At 34.6% G+C, this 22,227-nt stretch overlaps 1 protein-coding gene across 1 annotated transcript; it reads left to right on the top strand.

Moving 5' to 3' along the window:
• The first annotated feature begins 947 nt into the window (after positions 1 to 947).
• Positions 948 to 21,504, top strand: LOC117112255 (jupiter microtubule associated homolog 1-like). The gene is made up of 4 exons (XM_033255328.1): positions 948 to 1,157; positions 11,184 to 11,320; positions 17,295 to 17,486; positions 21,404 to 21,504. Exons 1-4 carry the CDS (start codon positions 1,102 to 1,104, stop codon positions 21,487 to 21,489), a joined length of 471 nt encoding a protein of 156 aa, XP_033111219.1. The 5' UTR covers positions 948 to 1,101; the 3' UTR covers positions 21,490 to 21,504.
• Positions 21,505 to 22,227: the final 723 nt, after the last annotated feature.

The raw sequence follows: 22,227 nt of genomic DNA, 5'->3' as shown, positions 1-22,227 counted from the left end.
TTCTATAAATTATTATAACTAGGCCTAGGCCACACAAAGGACTGCAAAATAGCACGTCACTATATAGGCTAAACCACCTACGTACTGTACTCCGGTCGTCCCTTCTTCAAACAGGGAATTGATATACTGTAAATATGGTTCGAGCATGATAAATTAATATGGATTGGTAGGGAAAAGGGAAGTTCGGTGATATTCTACCTAAAGTGAGTGGAATTTTAATGCTTTATATTATTCCTGAATAATAATGTATATACCTTCAGTGGCTTCACCAAAGCAAATCCTCACAATTTATATGAAACAACCAACATATCCCGAACTTCAAAACACAGCACAGAGAAATACAAACACGGGGAATCCTCAGCCGATGTAAACAAATCGCTGAAACGAAGAGGTAGATGGCGCGAATAGATCTAGGAAAACCCCTTCTCTTATTGGGCAGTACGATGTCACGTGCGGTATTTCCTCAAAATGTGAGATTATATAATTTTAGTTGCCTCAGAAAATATGGATATGTAGTGTATCACCTTGGACATAAACTGTAGTTATTGAAGTAATCATGTAGTTTATCTTTTTTCTATATTGCCAGCACTGACCAATAGATGACAACAAGTTTTAATGTTTCCATTTGTATTTGTTTACAACAGCCTTCCGCATTGGTCAGCTGGCTCACAAATTTCGGTATCTTATCAAGTAAGTCGTGTTTTAAATTAGTACCCATGATTTACTGGTAATTTCAAGTCTGATGGATAAGTTAATGTGTAAAACTGAAATTTTTATTTTAAAGTAATATTTTTACCACAACGGAAAGGTGGAAGAAATCGGGTAATTAGCAATAGCTTAGATAATTGCTTGTCCAATAAAATACACGGACTCCAACTTTTCATAGCGGGGAATTAGAAATATCAAAAATACCACACCAGTCATTGATCGTGTCGTCATCAAAATCATTAGCATAATGTGAACGATTTCAATTTTTGATCGCTCTCGCTCGCCGGTGTTACAGTTTTTCATTCATTGTCTCTCCTTCGTAGGCACGTAGTTTGTGTTCTTTGGTAAAATTAATTGTGAAATCTCAAGTTTTTTTCAATAAAACATTCCAGTATGACTAGCACAGATATCTACCAAGGAATGGACGTTGGTTCCAAGACATCATCTAGGTAAGGAGAAAGAGCCTCATTCATGATTCACTGACTGCTGAGTGAAATAAAGTAGCCAGCTGGTTCGGTCACATCATCCGCCCTAACCCAAGCATCAGTCAGTCAGTAGTAGTAGTAGTAGTAGTAGCAGTAGTACCGTGCTAGCCCTACAGTAGGCCTGGCTAGGCTGCTAGTGAAGTAAAGTACGGCCAGCCAGGCCAGGCTTAGAGATTAAGTCCAACGCTTTTAGGCGTTATCTAGCCTAGGGTAAGAAGCCCTAGGCCTCTATGCCTAGATAGACACTAGATAAGATGAATTCTCCAGAGAGGGAGAGAGGTCCCATTCCACCAGGCTCGAGGAAATCATCATTGACATTGAACTTCATTCATGCGATGGTTGTTAAAGAAAAACTTATGATTCAGTATGTAAAGAAGAATACTACTATTAAGCACTTACCTAGTCCTAGGTTTTAAAATAGAAGTTATGATTTTATTATTAACAGACAGACAGCAAGGTTCAGTACACCTGCCACCGTAGAATTGCTTGACCCCCTGTTTGGCAAATTTCTGGAGCCTTGCTTCTTAAACTAATTCAAACCATTGATTTGCAGAGGGGGTACATTAGCTAAGACAAAACTGATTTGCTAAATGGTATTTTCTATAGCAGAATTATTGACATTAATAATGCAAACAATTAAATATCATTGATTGATGTGTGTAAAATCTATGAATGCAGTATACATACTGTAGCTAGTTATCCGGTGATGGCCACCCCAGCTTGGAAGTTTTCCACCCAGTCTAAAAAGCTGATTTCATGGCCCTCCACCCACCTTCATTAACCCCCTTGCCCATCCTTAAAATCTGCTCTTACATTATTTAGAGTTTATCCATGTTATCAAACACCCACCCTTACAGCAATAACACTGCACAGGTTAGATTTGTTGTGGTTAATAATAAGCATTGTTGTTTATTTTTGATTGACGTGTGTTTAAAAAATTCTTTCTGCAATTTTAGTATTTTTCAAGGTTTGTATTGCAATATTTGATAGTGCCAAACTTAATACGGCCTCAAGATAACTGTTAGAATAAATACCTTGAAACAAATCCACCATAAAATGATAGAATACTCAGCCTTGGTGGTACTGTATAGCGCCAACTGGTACTTGATAATGAAAGAAGAGAACGGTAGCGTGATGATGAACACAATCAAAGCATGAAATATAAACCAAGATTCACAATGAGGCAGATGGACATAAACCATTATAATTAGGCATTAATAATAATTGTTGGTAGCCATGACCTTTAACCTTTTCACCCCAATATTTATTAGGGAGCTTTTGGTTACATGACGATGGTGGGATTAGGAGGATGATGTCAGTCTTTTGCGCATGTAATGTGAGAACATTGAGTTCTCGACACACAGGTTCTAGACGTATAATTTTGGTCTGAATATATGTGGTGACAGTCACAGATGAGTGAATTCGTTCTAGAGTTTAATAAATTGTAACGCAAATCGAAAACTCACAATAGGGATCATTTATAAGATGATCTTAAATCCAGAACCAAGCAATACAGAAAAAAAAAAGGAACCTCTTTCTTCGATCTTGGACCAGTTTGTACCACATCCCTAAATTGTTTGATGTAGTAATCTTTGCGGCGAAGGTACAATTCATCTCAAACATTCTCAAAACTAACAGAGGAGATAGACCTATGCAAACCGTAATCATATTCCACAATTTTAGATATAGTGCAAGTTATCTGTATCTTGAAGAATAATAATGACTGCGAAATAATGAGGGAAGGAAAGCTCAGTTGGCTAAATGTGTGGTAGCCACTGTGCCGTGGAGATTCTTTGGTCCCTGGTTCAATTCCATCTGCTGCTCTCCTTCGTGTTTCAGTCTGAGGGTTGAGAAAATACAAGTTATGATAACAGCACACTATCTTTCGGATGGGACATTAAGCTGTTGATCCTCTGTACAATCATTGGTATATCCAGCGTGGCACGCCCCTCCAAAAATTATTTGCGCCCTGCCAGTCGCCACCCCCCCCCCCCAAAAAAAAGCATGGTAAAGTAGTTAAAAATCACTTTATTTTGAGAGTTAGTGCCCTCTCAACTCCCCATCAGCACCCCCAATTCAAGATTCTTAGATACACCACTATGTGCAATATGGCCTATGCGAGGCCCATCTGTAAAGAATGCAATACACTCTACGAAAAAGGGGATTCGGACTTAACGAGTTCAGACACAAAGAATGCTCCTAAAGTACAGTAATACAGTAGTGTGGCTATGAAAGCTTTGGATACGGTAATAAGACCAAAAGGCAGCTTAGCTTAGTTGGCTAATCTGGTGGTCACTGGTAGCCACTGTGTGTGCACTGAACCGTGGAGATCTCTAGGTCCGTGGTTCAATTCCCATCGCTGCCTCTCCTTGTGTATTTCAGCTGGAGGACTGAGATGCAAGTTGTAATAGCACACCTTGTTTCAGATGAGACGTTTGAGTCATTGGTCCTGTGTGCATTGATGGCCCATGTGCACGTTAAAGAAGGCAGTACGCTTTTCGGGAAAGAGTAGGGGATTGTCTCCCAATGTACATGTACTGCCCAATCACCACCCCACTGGAAATAAGGTGGTCTTCTAAATTTTCGTGGGCTATCCTTGGTGTTTACACCGAATCCATCCAATCCAAGGCATATGCATTTTCAAGGGGATTAGAAACACTGTGCAAGTCACGTGTGTCCTTAGGCAAGACACTTTAGTATTTATCTACATTTGTCTCTCTCTCTCCACCACCCAGGTGTATAAATGGGTACTGGCATATGCTGGGAAGGTAAAACAGACTGCAGTGCTTGAGGAGTGGTGAACCCCCCCCCCCCAATAGCCTTGCACAGTCTGGCCCAAATGCCAAGGAAAGAGAGACGGGCACTCTGGAATATCAGGCCAGAGCTTCAGGTTTCGACCTTTACTTTACTAGAAACTGATTTGAATGTTAGTGTTTTTTTTTTTTATAAAATGGGACTTATTCATAAACTGTCGTCAGCATATTTTTTATGCTGTGTTAACCTTTTTCTGCTCCAATAAATTTATTCAACCTTCTATTCCTTTTGAATTATTTTTTTAGAACACGTCTCAAAGGCCAAGTAAAAAAAAGTAGTTTCTTGTCCTAATATTTTGAATGAAAAGGAGAATGAGGGCGCTTTTTTATTTTACTCTGAGATGGCAAATCCAAGATGACCGATAAGAAACATCTACTGTACTAGGCTTTCTCATTACCAAGTAGACACATTGAAAGCAAATAAAAGAAGCACTGGACATGATTCATACAATATTGAGTTTTAATTCATAATTAGTTCAACTGAAATTCACCCTAGGATATGCTCTCCCCAACTACAAACGATCAAGAGAGAGAGAGAGAGAAGAACTTTACTGATGTGAGTGTAGCCACATTTTGCGAAAAAAAGAAATAAAAAAGATTGGTGAGGAAAAGAGAATGATGTGCAAGGTAACGAGAAACTAGTATTTTTTTTAACTTGGCCTAATGTATTCTCCCCCACCCTGTGTTTGCCAGAAATGTAAAACCCCATCCTTGATCGAGATGCTTGCTGATTGGAGAAGCTATTCATGAAAGCATGTCGTAAGGGAGCATCGCCTTAATGATGGGAAGGATAGCATTTATGTTATTTCTCATGAGTCATTACATTCACATTAAGCTAGGGATAAAGTCTTCACTCACAAGGATCCATTGTATTAATACTAAGAGATTGATTCCGTCAATCTTGTCTTTCTGGAAATACTTCTGCAATATGTTGCACTAAACTTCAATGTTTTTTTTTGTCGTCAACTCGTGAAACCCATTTTTAATGGCAGGTATTGTCTTCCTGTTAAAAAAATGAATTACAATTTTTAAACTACATTTACTGTACTTAAATGTTCTCTTCATTCCTCACTTGGTACTTTTGATATATTTTTTATTTGGAGTATAAATCTCTGATATTATTTTTAATTCAGTATTTGATTTTAATAATTTCCTTCTCATTTTGCGTTAAAGTCGGGCACCATATGAGAGTTGTTTTTGACAAGAAAACAAATATGGTGTTTGACCAAAAACTTGGAAACGGTTAATTGGGTACAGATTTTGGAATATTTAAAAACTTTAGAAAAAGGGGTGGTTACAGTACACTCCCTTTTCCCTTGTTTTTAAATATTAAAAAATTTGCATCTCATTGAACTGTTTCTGATTATTTTGTAAAATACATTTTTTTGATTCTTAGAATAATCAGTTGTACTGTACAACATACCAATTTTTTTCCCTTCTGAAGCTAATGTTCAACTGTAGGCCTAATGACTTCGGTATTAGCCCATTCCCAAACCGAAACAACTTTGATTGCAAATTTTTACTATCTGTGCCTTGGGTAACAATTATTAAGTATTCGAAATAAGTATTTTTTATAAATTTAAAAAGTAAATATTATCTTTAAAACTCACCCAAAACACCTGTAATGACTAAAGATGTACTTCATTATTTATTCAATTTTAAATGAAAGTTTAGAGTACACAAAGTAGTACATTCACAAACATAGGATTTTATTTTTAGCTCACACAGACCATAGAAGTATACACAGACAGTGTGCTGTTGGGCTTAGCATTTGAGTCTTTGTTTTCAATCAAGCTATTGCAAATGAAACACAGACTTACACATGCATAAAAGCGTGTCAATTAATTATGCCTGATGTTGAGGTGTGAGAAATCAATGTGTTGTACACATGTCTACTGTAGTAGTAAACAAGTGGCTGCAAAGCTGTGGCCTGCTAGCTGAGAGTTGGTAACCGCGACCTGTATCTGACCTTTTCCTCAGCTGAAAGAAATAACCAGTGGGCCGCCGGAATTACACAGACAATTTGGAGGATGTGGCATTTGGGTGAAATTAGGTTCTTTTTTATTTTTTTATATTTTTTTTTGTATCTTTAGTACTTTAAGTTGGCTGGTATTCAGGGCCCTCTTTAAATAAATGAAATAATGTGATGCTTTATCAGCGAAGTCTGTTTATGAGGCTTAGGGAATGGAGTTGTTTATAGTTGTGAGAAAAAATCGTACCATCACAGGAATTGAACCCAGGATTAGAAATCAAGCAACTTTTAAGTTAAAACCACTAAAAGCTATTCAACTCCACTTCATAGAGCTACCTGTACTGGTGTAAAAAGGACGATGCTTTTTCAAAGCAGTTCCCCAATGAAATGATTGTTTTCTACTTCGTCCTGGGTGAAGGGCTTCCCGACGGGTGTGGGAGGGGAAACCTTAGTTGATGCTGCTACTGGCTAAAATGTGTGTTTAAATTTGTTAAAAGGCAAATTATCCTTTATGAAAGCTTTACCTAAATTAATTGTCAGTTGTTATTCTGGTTGATTGCCTCCGAAATCTACTATTAACAGGCTGCAATTCAAAAGCCGCTATTTTGCTTAACTCTGCATTTAACCATCCTTTTAATTATTTGAAATAGCACACACACACACACCTCATTGAGCATTTCACAAATTAGAACACAAATTAGTTCGCGGTTTTGCCGATAAAGCTACAGTACCTGTCTCTTATACACATCTTGTACATCCAAATGAAATGCTATAAAATGACAGGTTTTGTCAATGACTCATGACATTCATTCCTGTCTCTTATACACATCTAGATGTGTATAAGAGACAGCTGTACAACATACCAATTTTTTTCCCTTCTGAAGCTAATGTTCAACTGTAGGCCTAATGACTTCGGTATTAGCCCATTCCCAAACCGAAACAACTTTGATTGCAAATTTTTACTATCTGTGCCTTGGGTAACAATTATTAAGTATTCGAAATAAGTATTTTTTATAAATTTAAAAAGTAAATATTATCTTTAAAACTCACCCAAAACACCTGTAATGACTAAAGATGTACTTCATTATTTATTCAATTTTAAATGGAAGTTAATAGTACACAAAGTAGTACATTCACAAACATAGGATTTTATTTTTAGCTCACACAGACCATAGAGGTATACACAGATAGTGTCCTGTTGGGCTTAGCATTTGAGTCTTTGTTTTCAATCAAGCTATTGCAAATGAAACACAGACTTACACATGCATAAAGCGTGTCAATTAATTATGCCTGATGTTGAGGTGTGAGAAATCAATGTGTTGTACACATGTCTACTGTAGTGGTAAACAAGTGGTTGCATAGCTGTGGCCTGCTAGCTGAGAGTTGGTAACCGCGACCTGTATCTGACCTTTTCCTCAGCTGAAAGAAATAACCAGTGGGCCGCCGGAAGTACACAGACAATTTGGAGGATGTGGCATTTGAGTGAAATTAGGTTCTTTTTAATTTTTTTAAATTTTTACCATATTTTTAGAGGGAGACCCTTCCAGCATATCTTTAGTACTGTAAGTTGGCTGGTATTCAGGACCCTCTTTAAATAAATGAAATAATGCGATGCTTTATCAGCGAAGTCTGTTTATGAGGCTTAGGGAATGGAGTTGTTTATAGTTGTGAGAAAAAATCCTACCATCTCAGGAATTGAACCCAGGATAAGAAATCAAGCAACTTTTAAGTTAAAACCACTAAAAGCTATTCAACTCCACTTCATAGAGCTACCTGTACTGGTGTAAAAAGGACGATGCTTTTTCAAAGCAGTTCCCCAATGAAATTAAATTGTTTTCTACTTCGATCTGGGTGAAGGGCTTCCTGACGGGTGTGGGAGGGGAAACCTTAGTTGATGCTGCTACTGGCTAAAATGTGTTTAAATTTGTTAAAAGGCAAATTATCCTTTATGAAAGCTTTACCTAAATTAATTGTCAGTTGTTATTCTGGTTGATTACCTCCGAAATGTACTATTAACAGGCTGCAATTCAAAAGCCGCTATTTTGCTTAACTCTGCATTTAACCATCCTTTTAATTATTTGAAATAGCACACACACACACACCTCATTGAGCATTTCACAAATTAGAACACAAATTAGTTCGCGGTTTTGCCGATAAAGCTTGACAGATTTGTTCAGTTTATAATGATATTGTGATTTCCAAACGAATTCATTGTTGGAATGTTTTGAGTATTTTACTACGGTCACTTTCTTCTAAATTCAGTCACCTTGAAAATTTGGTCCATCTTTTTTCAAATTATTATTATTACACAATTTACTGTGCAAAGCAACGTTCTGCGAACTGTGGTTTGCCAAATTATTATTTCGATGGGTCACAAATTTGACAGAAATCTGTTAGCTCTAGCCTGTCGCTTTAATATATTGGCACTGATATGCATGAAACAATGTGTTATTTTGTAATTGTTAAAATTGACTGTATTTAAACATAACATTTTTATAAAGTATTAATCCAAATTAAATGACACATCTTTTAGGTAAACCGTATATAGTAAAACCAGGGCGAGTTAAAATACACTGAAATGAAACATGTTTTGCATAATTACTAGCACGATGTTGGCCCAGCACAGCTGAACTATGAAAGTGGATCGTCAGTCTAAAAGTTTGCAGAACGCTGCTTTTAGAATCTTAAAATTGCAATCACACAATTTCTGAGCATTTTTTCCCTGAGTAGAAGTACTATACTGTACTACAAAGCAAATTAATGTTGTTGATTAATTTGTTTTTAAGTGCTCGTATTTTTATTGAGATTGATGGCACTAAATACAAGATGTACATCCAAATGAAATGCTATAAATGACAGGTTTTGTCAATGACTCATGACATTCATTCAATAAAAGCTGGAATGACCTGTGACCCAAATTTATTGGTCTGTACTTTCTTTGTTTTTTATTGATTCAACTATAATTTATTTAAGCTCGCATTAATTTATTTAAACTCGCATTTTTATAGAATGTAATTAAATATTTGTATTAAGAAAATATTTCCTTACCAATTACAGTACGCAAATAATAGAGCTACTGAAAACTACATAAAAAATATTGAACTGAGATTTTTTATAATGTTGTAGTTTATGTAAAATATTTAATAACCTGATAATTTAATATTCAGAGTGATTGCGTACACTTTGTTTCATTTTCTTACATAATAGTTTTATGATAATGTGCTGTTTTTTACGAAATTTTATTTAAATGTTTTTGATATTTTTCTTTATGTTCAAACTCATATTAAAAATATAAATTCGAAAATTGGCTTTAAATTGCGAAGAAAATACAAAGAACCTGCCATACAATATACTGTAAATTCTATTAAAACAACAATAATTAAAAGCCCATACAATAAAATCTTATATTTCCATATTTTTGTAATTGGTTTTTGTTTCATTTTAAACCTTATTTATCTGTTTTAAACAATTTTAATATTTTTATAATGTATTAAATGAACACTGAATTTTTTTTTATAGATGAATACATTTTACCGTGACAAAATAATTTAATATTTTTGAAGGGACTCAACATCACTCACATCCACAAGGCTAAAATTAACTGCCAGATTATTGATATATTTTGAGATCTCATATGATTCCATGTTACTTTACATGTCAGCATGACTCACTATAAAATTAACATTAATCATGTAATATAGAGGGACAGTTAAGGTTGATATACAGTGGTGAATCCAAGGGGTGAGAAAAGGGGTTCTTCCTCCCCTTGCAGCAGTAAAAAATTCTCTAAACCACGTCTGAAATTATTTAGTGATAAAGGGACTGAAATTGTTAAAACTCTGGCGGTTCCAGGGGGCATGTCCTCGATCCCTACAGTAGGTATGAGAACATCTCCAACCCCACCACTTAAAACCAATAATCCCGTACTTCTGTCTCTTATACACATCTAGATGTGTATAAGAGACCGAAGCTCCCCACATCCATAATTTGCCATTGCCTACATTCAGCGGTGGCACCAGATCTTTGCCGATAAGGGGTCTGGCGAGGTCGACTATAGCCTTGGTTTTGGTCTAGGAATAAAAAATCCCAAATAGGGTTCATAAGAGTTTTTAGAGATAATAGTATGGTCCAAATTGTGCTTTTAGACCACATCATTTAGGGATTTGCAATCAGAATAATTGGATAGGCAAATTATTATTTAAAAAAATTTAAATTGACTATGTCCATCCCTTACAGTAGCTTGTCCGACAAGATGGTAAATGCTTCTTTTGGGCCCCCCCCCCCACCTTGTCACCACTGCCCACAGTACTTTGTGACACTGGTACAATTGAGGTTCTCTCCCTTGTCACATCATAATTAGAATGTATTGGTTCAAGATAATTTATTGTACTGTTATGGTATGTAGAATCAGTTAATTGGCATTTAGAATAACATGGGTTACCTATATCTACTGCACAGTAGGCCTATGTATAAACAAATATCACATCATACAGTCTTATTAATAATTAAAACAAATAATTGCGCATAAAATAAAATATTATACAATTTAATAATAATGTAAATTGGTCATTCCGACTCAAATCAACCACCATGCCCATGTGAACCCCCCTTGGATTTTCCTGAAAAAAAATTTCTAAAAATACCTTTAATATGTCTAATTTCAACTTCAATTTCCAAGCAGTTTTAAAGTTATGAATTTTGAAATTTAGGTGACACGCCCCCTTTTTCATGCAAGAAATGGCTCCTTTGACTCTGGAAATAACAAAGATAAAAAGTTGAAAATACTGACTTATTTGTAATGTGACCCTTGACCTGATATTTATAATACATGAAATCTGTCAATTTTTAAAAAATCATTTCACACTGAAGGTGTTAAGAAACAAAGTTTAACCTTTCTCCTTAGAATGATGATATGTATATCTGTGTACTGGTATAAATTTCATAATTAATATTAATATTAAGTGCCCATTGGGTCATCTGGTAGGGGGTATTTATTTTTAGGGTCATTGGTCCTGCAACCATGTTCGGGACCCCATCATACCTTTATTATTGCTCTAATTTGCAAACTTTGGGGTCACATGGGAACTTTCAAATTTATGGCTGATTTGAGCTGAAATGACCCAAATAAAATATGAGTTTACTGTATGTAAATATAACATTTAAAAAAAAATTATTTATTTTATGTTCTCTTTCTATTTTTTTTAGAGTGTTGAATCCACCGGGTGGACGATCCAACAATATATTTGGTACAGCTGAGGAGAAATCTGCCCCAGCAAGACAGAAGCCCGCACAGAGCAGTAATGTTCAAATTGGCGCACCAGCACAGTCAGCTAAACCTAAATGTATGTTGATTCCACATGGCAATTTTTCAACACCACTAGTTTCCCCTATCCCAATCCCTTTAGTGTGCTCTGAAATATGGATCACCTTTAGAAATTGACCGGGGTCTATCAAATATATAAACAAGGGGTCTTGCCCAAATGATCATACTGCGATAACAATTTTAGGTAGACTCGCTGTAGTGCTACTCTTGAGGAATAACGCACATCAGTTGAAAGTCAGTCGATGATGATAAAGAACAAGGACCATATTTCATATTTCATATCACACTGGCTATATTATTGCGTACAGTATATTCTCATACTTTTCATTTTTCTATTTAGATATTAAACATGCAAACTTTATTATTTAATTCTTTTTAAAATCTCTCCCGAATCTTGTGCAAGTTTTTTGAAATTTGTAGACTGTTACACTTTTTTTTCCTTTAAGAATTCGCCGTCAAACATTTGCATATAAAATGGATGATATTGATATTTTATAAACTTCTGAAAATTTTTCCATTTCTTTCTGATGGAGAAATGTTTTTTCTGAACTCATATTGTGTATAAAATCTAATTGGTGTTAATATTCCCTTGTAGAAATTAATTATAAAAACAGATTAATGAAATATTAAGAGTGACTATCATGCTACTAAGATGATATTCCACGTGGAATTAATTGCTTAAAAGATAATCCTGTACTTCACGGTTTGCGTTTGTTGTCCCCGACAACTAGAGATAATGATAATCCTTTCCTTTTTTAGTATTATCCTTGAGGTTTCTAATTCTCCCTCAAACTATTTTTTTTTTGTTTTCATTAAGTTTTGTGCGGTGGTTGTTTGATAAGATTATCCAAGCTAACAACCACTAACATGAATATTCATGAATATTTAAATTCTTTTACTTTCATGAGCTGCAATAATTTGCATAATTTATACTTTAGTAGTAGGATACTGATAGCTCTTTGTTCAATGTTAAGCCCACCTAAGGTGGTCCATGACCACGAAATTGGGTAAGTTGAGGGGGTTGACTTGTACCTGGTGATCTGAAAGTTCAAGCAGTAGAGGGCCTAGTACAGTACAATAAATAAAAATGCTACATAGTAGCCTAGAGTACCTCACAAATATTTGATAGCCTAAGAGTATACCTCTCAGAAAGGACTAGGTAGCATTTCATTTCTTAATTTCAATAAATTTTATTTTAAATATACCTAGTTCAGTTTACTTTCAAAATTGTTATCCTGAGGCACACAGCAGTATAAAATATTTGTTCCAAAGCTTTGTAATTAGGTGTACAGTAGGCCTCTACCTAATGTTGCCACATTTTTGCACATAGAGCGTACTCAATAGTAAGGGTTGGCTTAAACACCAAGGCTCGGGTCTATACACATCTACAACAGTATGGCATTATATCAGTAAGCAATCATAAGTAATACTTCATTAATCAGTATAGTAAAGACATGAAAGTTATTGGTATTTGTTATGATAAATAATACTTAATACAGTAGCTGAAAAATAGTAAATTTGATTTTTTTTTCTATATTAAAAATAACATAATAATTTGATATTTCTATTATAATACTTTATAATTTCTATTATAATACTTTATAATTGAAACAATATTTGATAGACATTTGGCAGGATTCCAGGATAGTGTTTTCGGATGATCACATGACCCAATATGGGCACAGTCTTTACTCTTTATTGAAGCTTGTAAAAATTGTGATTTCTCTTGACGTGTAAATAATTTAGCTGTCGGCTTCTTTCAAATGAACTGTCCTCGATGCATACGCAACAACCTTCCTATAATTATACAGTAGTTTATCTTTGTATGCTTGTATGCATTTTGTGTTGGTGAAAATACCTAATTAGATTCACTGTACATTATGTATGTTCACTAAATATCAATTTGAGCATTCCATATTTTCGATGGTTGTTATGTACACTTTCATTTCATTGATTCCTGGCCACTAGAAAAACAATGCTGACTATCTCCTTCCTAATGAGAAGTACCAATTGATATAAATCTCTAAATTTTTTGTTGTAAGTAAACATCCCGGCAATAGTCAGAACAGGATAAATGCAAATAAATTATTTTGATATTTATTTTTGCTGTTTGACAAAAAATAGTACTCCAAGTCCTGATCTTCCCTAATGAATAAATGTTAATGCTTGCTAGTGGCAGTTTCAAGTGGGGCCCATCTGGCCTGGGCTCCTCCCTAAAGTTTTCATAATTATGATTTTTTTTCTGAATGGAGAAAAGAGGAAAGTTATATTCAAATACAATTCCCGGCCATTCGGAGATGCCATAATGATAAATTTTCCCACCACTGCATGTGTCAGATACTGTATATCTACAGGTCACCCTCTCAAGTATTAAGATCACTTTTGGGACCAGGGTTTCTGTAGTGTTTAGTAGCTTTGGTCTCTAGAATAATAATGATAAAAGACATTTGTTAATTTGGGACCTCAAAAAGTGGTCTTTAATTAGAGGTGGTTTTTAATTGGAGGGTCTTTAATTAGAGGGTAACATGTAATGTTTTCACATGGTTTATATAGTACCTATTTCATCAATGCTGCTTAAAAAAATCCTGGGTTTAAAATGTCTCTTTCTCAGTACTCACCATTGCTGGGATGAAAGATTTTAAGAATTTAATTGTTTTATACAGAAAATTGCATCATCTATGTTACCTTGAATGTTTCTTACCTTAATATTACATGCAAAGTGATGTGATGCTTTTGTTTGGCGGTGGTGGTGGAAGCTGCCTACTTTCTAATCCAAAGGTTATGGTTTGAATCCTATATCTCATGTTTAGTCATTATGTGTTTATAATGGTCATGATCATGGTCATGATCATGTGATGTCACCATACCATATTTAGGCATATCACATGCTTTTGTCAAATAAAATTTAGTAGTCTGCTCCATACTACTTGCTGTTTGAAGTGAGAGTAACTTTCTTCATTGTACGGTAATATTGCAGGCGCGGATCCAGCGGGGGCCATGAAGACCTGTGTCCCCCTGTCGGTCAAGCCGGAAAAATAAAAGAGTGAGAAAAATTTGAGTTAAAGAGAGGAAAGAGGAAAAAGGGAGTGCACTCATGAGTTCAGTGGCGCTCCAGCAGTGGGAGAAAGGAGAGCTCATTTGTTTACCACTTATTTACACCAACCATGGTGGGACGGAGGTAGGCGTGGCGGCATGAACTTCATATTGTTCCCCCTTCCCCATCAGAAAATCTCTGGATCCGCCTCTGTATTATATTCATTTTTAATTGTTGATGAAGTTGCCCGAGTGATTATCAGTTCACTCATTGTGTGTACCCATGTGACCCAAGTTCATTGACAAAATAAAAAATGCTTCATTTATGCTTTATCAGAGACTAAACAACAGCTGTATTATGTTTTATTGTGAAAGACAAAAGAGTGGCGGCATAGTAGACGAAACACTTTGATATCAATGATAGTAACTCACTAGATAATAATTGTTCTCCGTTCTGGCACCATAACAGACATAAGTACTAGGAGCAACATATTCGGCTCTGACCAACCAGACCCAGCACCCTCGCAACGCACAGCTAGACGTTTCTACCGTCTTCGTATGTATTTTTATCATTGCAGACTGGAAGGAAGTCACCTGTTCAGTTACTTTCTTTGTTAATGCTTTGACTGATTTTAGATTTTTGTTCATTTCCATATTTGGAATTCAGTCATCTGTGAAATTGTTGGGTTTCTTTTGTTGTTTTTGAAGCAAATTTTGTTTATTGTTGCTTTGATTAATGTCAAAGGTTAAAGTGTGAAATTAGAGATTATCACTTTCAAATTCAAATGATACACAGGGGCTGGTCCAACCTGCTAAGAAATGGGAGAGGCATTAATGTGCGACTTGAGCTAGGGTCTTAAGGTATATTAGAGCTCCTGGCAGAAGTACAGAGGGCCTTTCTAATGGATACACTGTACAAAAAATTATTTTACCAAAAATAAGGGGTGTGGTAAGTGTGCCCTAATACCCTAAATTTGCTTTCATTGATGCTCATGAGCCTAATGAAAGACTGGCAAAATTTTTCTCCAAATAAATCAGTAATCCAGAGGCTCAATTCAGTCCACACTGTAGACTCCAGTATACAGTAGTACTGCGCTAATATTGTAGGTCTTCAGGTATAAATCCCACCTCCTACTTTATAGGGAATGCCTAATTTTACATACCAGCCTTTCCTCAGGCAAAACCCTACAGTGTAATAACTTTCATGAGTCATAAAATGCGAAAAAATTTGGCCTTGTTGTTGAAAAGGGGATTCCCCCGGGGATGCCGAAGTTTGCCCAAATTTGTGATCAGGGGGGTTGGGTTTATACTAGAAGAAGTACAGGTACGATAATAGTTTGCCGTGTTTACGAACACTATCCACTGCTGCATTCATTTTTCCGCACACTCCATGCTTTTTGCCAGCATTCTATCCCATTGAATTATTCACACTCCGCCCTGCTTCCACTACATAATGCACAACAACCATCTAAGTATCTTTGAGAAACGGTGATTAAATGAGTAAATAATACAGTGAAGACACTTGAAAGCATTTCTTTATAAACATTTATTTTATGATGACCTAGGACCTATGATATACCTACTGAACTGTGAGAATACATAAGATAGGTAACATGGGAACAGTCATGGAAAGCACCGTGCCAACATTTTTTTATAAGCGCCGCTCCCGAATAAGCGCCGCACTGAAGCCTCCGAAATTGTTATAAGTGCCGCTGCGCTTATTCGAGCACTTACGATCCTGAAATATTTCTTGTTGAATAAAAACGTTCATACTAGTTTGTATTGTGTATGCCCTTAATTGTTCAATTTCATTTTGTTGCTATTTCATTGATCCTGATCTGTTGACATTAATAGTAAATTTGTTTCCAAATATTTTATGTTTAGAAGAATTGCTTGTGATTTGATTGTTTTTTATTTCTCTGATTGTTTTTTCTTTGGAGTTCAGTTTGTTCTTCTTATAGATACTTGTTTTTAAAAAATGTACAAGATCTTTTATAATTATGTATTCTATGTACTGTTGATAATTATTTTGTATTTCCTATGATCAAAATGTTTGATGATTGCAAACACCTACCTAATTTTATGTTGTACTGTACCATATACATCCCTATGCTGCTTCAATGGATAGTCTTTCCCCTTCACCTCACCTTCTCACCACTCTTTATATTTACCCTCTCTCATCCTGAATGCTGACCCCTTGCATGATGCATTGCCAGTAGCCAAAACTGCATGTTTTTTAGTATGAGATATTTTTGCATGACTGATTTCATGAATTAGATTTAAATTAAACATTTATTTTTTGTTAATTTTTATAATATGTACTGCATGTCACTAACATCGTTGCAATATTTTATAATCTTGTAGAATGGAAATGTAGCACAGTCCCCGACTTGAAATCCTAAAAATATTTTACGTTCAAATCTTGTAATAATCCTGTTAATACCAGGCCTAACTGTACACTGTCAATTTGTTTGATTTGATTATATAATGTTAAATTTTTTGTGACAAAAAATGTGATATGCCCATATTTGGTTGTAGTATAACACTGCCATGCCCATATATGGCCAAATTACACAACTTTTTAACGTAATTCGACTACTGTAATTATGTCATCATCAGGAATTTTTTCAACATAATATATGATAGTTTGGATGGAGCTTTAGCCTGTCTGCAACTATGGTATCAGATAAAGTCTGATAAATCCTTTTTGAATATGACAAATTTTGTAGTACAGTATATGCCCTGCTTTAGCCTAGAATGATGAGGCTTTTAGAGCATGAAGCTCTGATGTATGCCTATATATAGTCATGATGTGCCCATATATGGTCATTATGTGATGCCATGCCTATATTTGGAGGCAAGTCCCTCTATTTAGGATAGAAATTGATTAAACGTAATATACATTACTAACTGCATGATATAGTATGAATGTGAACTGCATGCCAATGTTTGTCCCGTAGGTGACTCTAGCTCGTTCAGCACTCTAGGCTTTGGGACGGGTGATTCTGCAGCTGATGTTGCTGCTCAGCGATCAGCTAATCAAAAACGTAATCAAGCTTCAACGTTCATGTTCGGTGGAGAGGATAATTCTGCATGCGCACCGCAACAAAAGGTCAATCCACCTGCAAATGTACCAATGCCATCATCAACAGGTTGTACAGTCATATTCATTCACAAAAAAATATTTATATTTTTTGTCTCTCCGTGAATCATGATTTTTTTGGTTTCTTCTGTGGTCCAATGTTACTACATAATGTTAAAATCTTTTCATTACTAACAGCAGTTATATTATTATTTCTAGTACTCCTAATATTTTTTTCTAGTTTTTTCGAGGGACCTATTAATAGGTCCATGCTTTTTCTATTAAGTTTTATGTGACAAATAATGTAAATTCCTCATAACATGGACATGATGATGTAATAATATTCATATATGGACATCACAATGTTATCATTTTCATATATGGACATCATAATGTTATCATTTTCATATATGGACATCATAATGTTATCATTTTCATATATGGACATCAATGTTATTTTCAAATATGGACATCATGATATATTCATATGGTATATGGACATCATGTTGTCATATATATTAATATTTAGGTATGATGTCATATTCATATATGGACATCATGATTTCATATCATTCATATATGTTTGGCATGGTCATCATACATGGTGAAATCACAGGTACAGTATTTGCTATGATAAAATATTCACTAGTGTACATTATAATATTGCTATGATTATGATGATTCCGATATTAATACAATTGATCCAGTGTTAGTTAATTCCTTAATTCTAAACATTTTCGCCCTGATACAGTATGCAACATTGGCTAGGCTGTCTATACTGATGCTACAGTGTACAAGCTGTTTCATTGACCATCATGCCATCTCACTTGCCCCTTTGTGTCTCCTTCCACACCACTACCTTCAAATAAAAACATTTTTCGCAGTGTTGGCAACAGCTTATCAAATGCCCCGTCTTCTGCCCATATTTGGCAGATGATAAAGTGGACAGGCACATCTCACCTATGCTATTCAGTTGTCAGGTTACTTCCTAAAGTGATAGTCGGTCTGTTAACCCTCGTAGCTGCTAGCTTTGTTACTACCAATATTTCTTAGCACTGCCTGTGTTGGTTAAGTGATTTAGTTTAGAATATAAAAGTGAGTATTGCCACACCAGTTTTTATCTTAAGGTATCATCACTGGATAATCAGAATGCTTCAAGCATCTTTGTTGCTGCACTTGTAAATGCAATAACATGATACTTGCATTGATAATTACTTATTTGATGAGAGAATAATGAGCAATTGTATAACCATTAACTTTTTCTATGTCTTAAATATTGCATGAGATAATGGAGGGATAGCAAACTAAGCCGGAAACGCACCATCATACTTGTCTGTCAGACATAGAAAGGTTTGATCAGACTTAAACTCCACACTATCATATTTTCTTCTAACAGAAAACAGTTGTATACCTATATTATTGTATAAAATTCATGATGTGTCTATGTATGGTCATAATGTGATGTCATCAGGACTGTATTTAGGCATGTCACATGTTTTTATCAAATATACAGTAATTTGATAGTGTGAACAGGGGATTTATAAAAGCCCTGTTCACACTATCAAATTTTCTTTGAAAGAAACCGTTGTATGCCCATATTTAGTCATGGTTATCAAAGAATAGGAGTGATGTTTTGCCATACCTAGTTAAACAAGTGATAAGACTAGCAATACAGAATATGCACAGAAAACACTTATATAATAAGAAAATTCACTTTCATAGTAAACTATCATAAAGTAACAGATTAATTATTCAGAAACATTAAAATCAAAATTTTGACTTTGACTTATTGTAGTAAATATATGACTTCACCAATGATGCAACTCATTTTGTGGCGAGACTTCACACATTTCAAAATAGTCTAATTCTGTTAATTCTCTAACCTAGGAAATTAATTCAAAGACCAATAAAGCTTTACAATGTAACTATAAATAAACCTAATCAAAACTTGTTTATGTTTGGAAGAGTCATTTTGTGATATCACCTAACAATTTATTTGATCAGACATTAAAATATAATATTTATTTGATATGATTTATTATTATTATTATTGTTATTATTATTATTATTGTTGTTATTGTGTTTGTTATTGTTATTAATTTATTGTTATTAATATTAAATTATTATTGTTTTCATTGTGTTTGTTATTATAATATTCTATATTTTTTATTTGATCAGATTTGTTTCAAACAAACACAAGCTATGGACAAACATTTTCTGTTGAAATGGACAGACACATTTTTGATGATGACCAACTTTGATTTATTTTTTGTAGTGCAAGATTAATGCATGAGTCATCAATATATGTCACAGATTGTTATTCCTCTATCGTATAAGGAGCTTTGATTTAATACTGTTCTGCAGCTCAATTTTTAAAGCCAAGCTCTGCAGGAGAATAAAAAATATTATATGTTGAACAAATGATTTTTCAAAGCTACAAAAAATGGTGTTTGACGAAAAACACAGGAACAGTTTAACAAGTTTTTCCATTTTTCATCATTTTCATAAGAGTACAAAACATACTCTTTTCTGTAATCCCCCCTCCCCACCCCACAAAGAGTCCACAATAAAACGTTTATTTGTGGCATATTACGTCACCAATTATTTTCTGAACCCGAACCTATATCACACATATTGTATATATTCTTGGCTAACAATATACTATTTAGCAGTAGTGCAGATCAAATCTTTTCTATAAAAAAATAAGTACTTGCTGTATGCCTACACTTTCAAACCCCCTTCCCCTTTAATGCATGTTTTGTAATGTTTTTAAAATGTTGATAATTTAATGAGATACAGCTTATTGAAAAAAAAATAAAAAAGCTAGGGCAAGGTGTAAAAGAGGGTAGTATATATTCTTGGCTAACAATATACTATTAGCAGTAGCGCAGATCAAGTCTTTTCTATAAAAAAAATAAGTACTTACTGTATGCCTACAATTTCAAACCCCCTCCCCCCTTAACGCATGTTTTGTAACGTTTTTAAAATGTTGATAATTATGGGTGACCCCTCCCCTACCCCCACCCTTAATGAGATACAGCTTATTGAAAAACAAACAAAAAACTGGGGGAAGGTGTAAAAGAGGGTAGTTTTAAGCCCTATTTCCCCCATTATGTTCAATAATATGTATCTCATTCCGATCCAGATTTTTTGGTCAATTCATACCTTTTTTTGTCATGGAACAGTTGTACAATGTATCAATTTTTCTCCCTCCTTAGCCTGATGTACAAGAGCTGTAGCTTAAAGGTTAAAGTCATTTTTAATCCCAGGGTCCTGGGTCAGAATCGTCTGACACGCCATTTTTTTTTTACTCACATGCTAAAGCCCATGGACTTGGTATTTGGTGGTATTGCTCCCTTCTGTAATTAGTACAATTTCTCTACTTTATTGTGTGTTGGAAATTATTTTTTAACAAAGTTTTTTTTACAAACAGTATGTTAATTGTATTGTAAAGTATTACAATTTTGTAGTGTTATTCAACAACGCATCCTTAATGATTGCACTTTTAAATGTTATCTCCTTATAGAAATACTTATGTTTAATATTTTCTTGTGTTATTAAAAAACCCTCAAAATGTGATATTTTCATCACACAAACCAATAATACTTCACTGATGAGGATTAATAATATTAATGGTATGCATAAATTAAATGTTTTAGGCTTGCTAATACAGATATACGAAATTCTTTGTGTTTAAAATCTCTTCTGTTGTTTATTATAAACTATAATGTCCGTATGTACTGTGAGAGCTGGAACTCATGAATATTAATTTTTATACTAATGCTCATTATAACTTAATACTCAACGTTTTACTACAATTATAAATATTCTTTATATATTGATGCAAATATTATATTACTTTGTGAATACCTGTATCATATGATTTGTTTGTATAGTATATTAACTCATGCTACAACAATACTTACTAATACTACTGTATTTCACTATGTGGACCAACTTATGAATATATTTCTTTCTATTCTTCAGTGGAGAGTCCCGCAAGCAATTGTAGTAAGTCTAAATTTCAGTTGTTTAAATTTATGTGCGATTTATTTCCAATAATATTTATGTAGATCTCTTTAATCAACATGCCTTTGGTATGTCACATACATCACTGATAATCATGACGAATCAAGGATGCTGTTAAATATATGCTAATGAGGTAGTAGATATCTTGGAGGACGTCTTACATGCTTGCCTATGGATTATTAATTGACCTGGGTCGACTGATAGTCATCTCTCATCCCATGATGCACCCAATCATGGTGACCTGTTTGACATTGCGTCATAAATTAATGTTGGCTGTAATTTGTGACAACTCTTATGTTTAAATTCTGTTTATGCTGAATTGATGTATCAAGATGGTTATTTTCTTACTGTTATCATGATTTGTATTATGTATATCATTATTTCTTAGTGTTAATGTTAATTGTATAGTTATAGTTAGTTGTATTATTTTTCTTTAAATGTCATTATTTCAGTGGCTATTAATGTTATTTTTATTAGTTTTACGTTAATTTAATGTTTAATGTTCTATTCTTTGTATTGTGTACTGTAATGTTTGATTTGAGTCACGAAGGCTGGGCAAACGAGCAGAAAATAACCGTAGAAAGTTGTTGGCGCATCCTTTGTTGTTTAGACTTTAGGTCGGAGTTCGAAACACTTTGCAAGTTGTTTGTGCCCTATGACAAGGCACATTATCTATGGTTGTGTCGCTCCACCCAGCAGTATAAGTGTACCCGGTAGGATCTAATACCAAACGACAGGGAGGTGGGAATGCGTTCCATAGGTGTATGATCCAGTGATGGGGG

This window comes from Anneissia japonica, unplaced genomic scaffold (assembly GCF_011630105.1).
Source record: "Anneissia japonica isolate Jap-2015-1 unplaced genomic scaffold, ASM1163010v1 scaffold1537_len634075_cov158, whole genome shotgun sequence".
Lineage (NCBI taxonomy): Eukaryota > Metazoa > Echinodermata > Crinoidea > Comatulida > Comatulidae > Anneissia > Anneissia japonica.
Note: the sequence above shows the minus strand (reverse complement) of the source record. Positions and strands in the feature narration are given on the sequence as shown.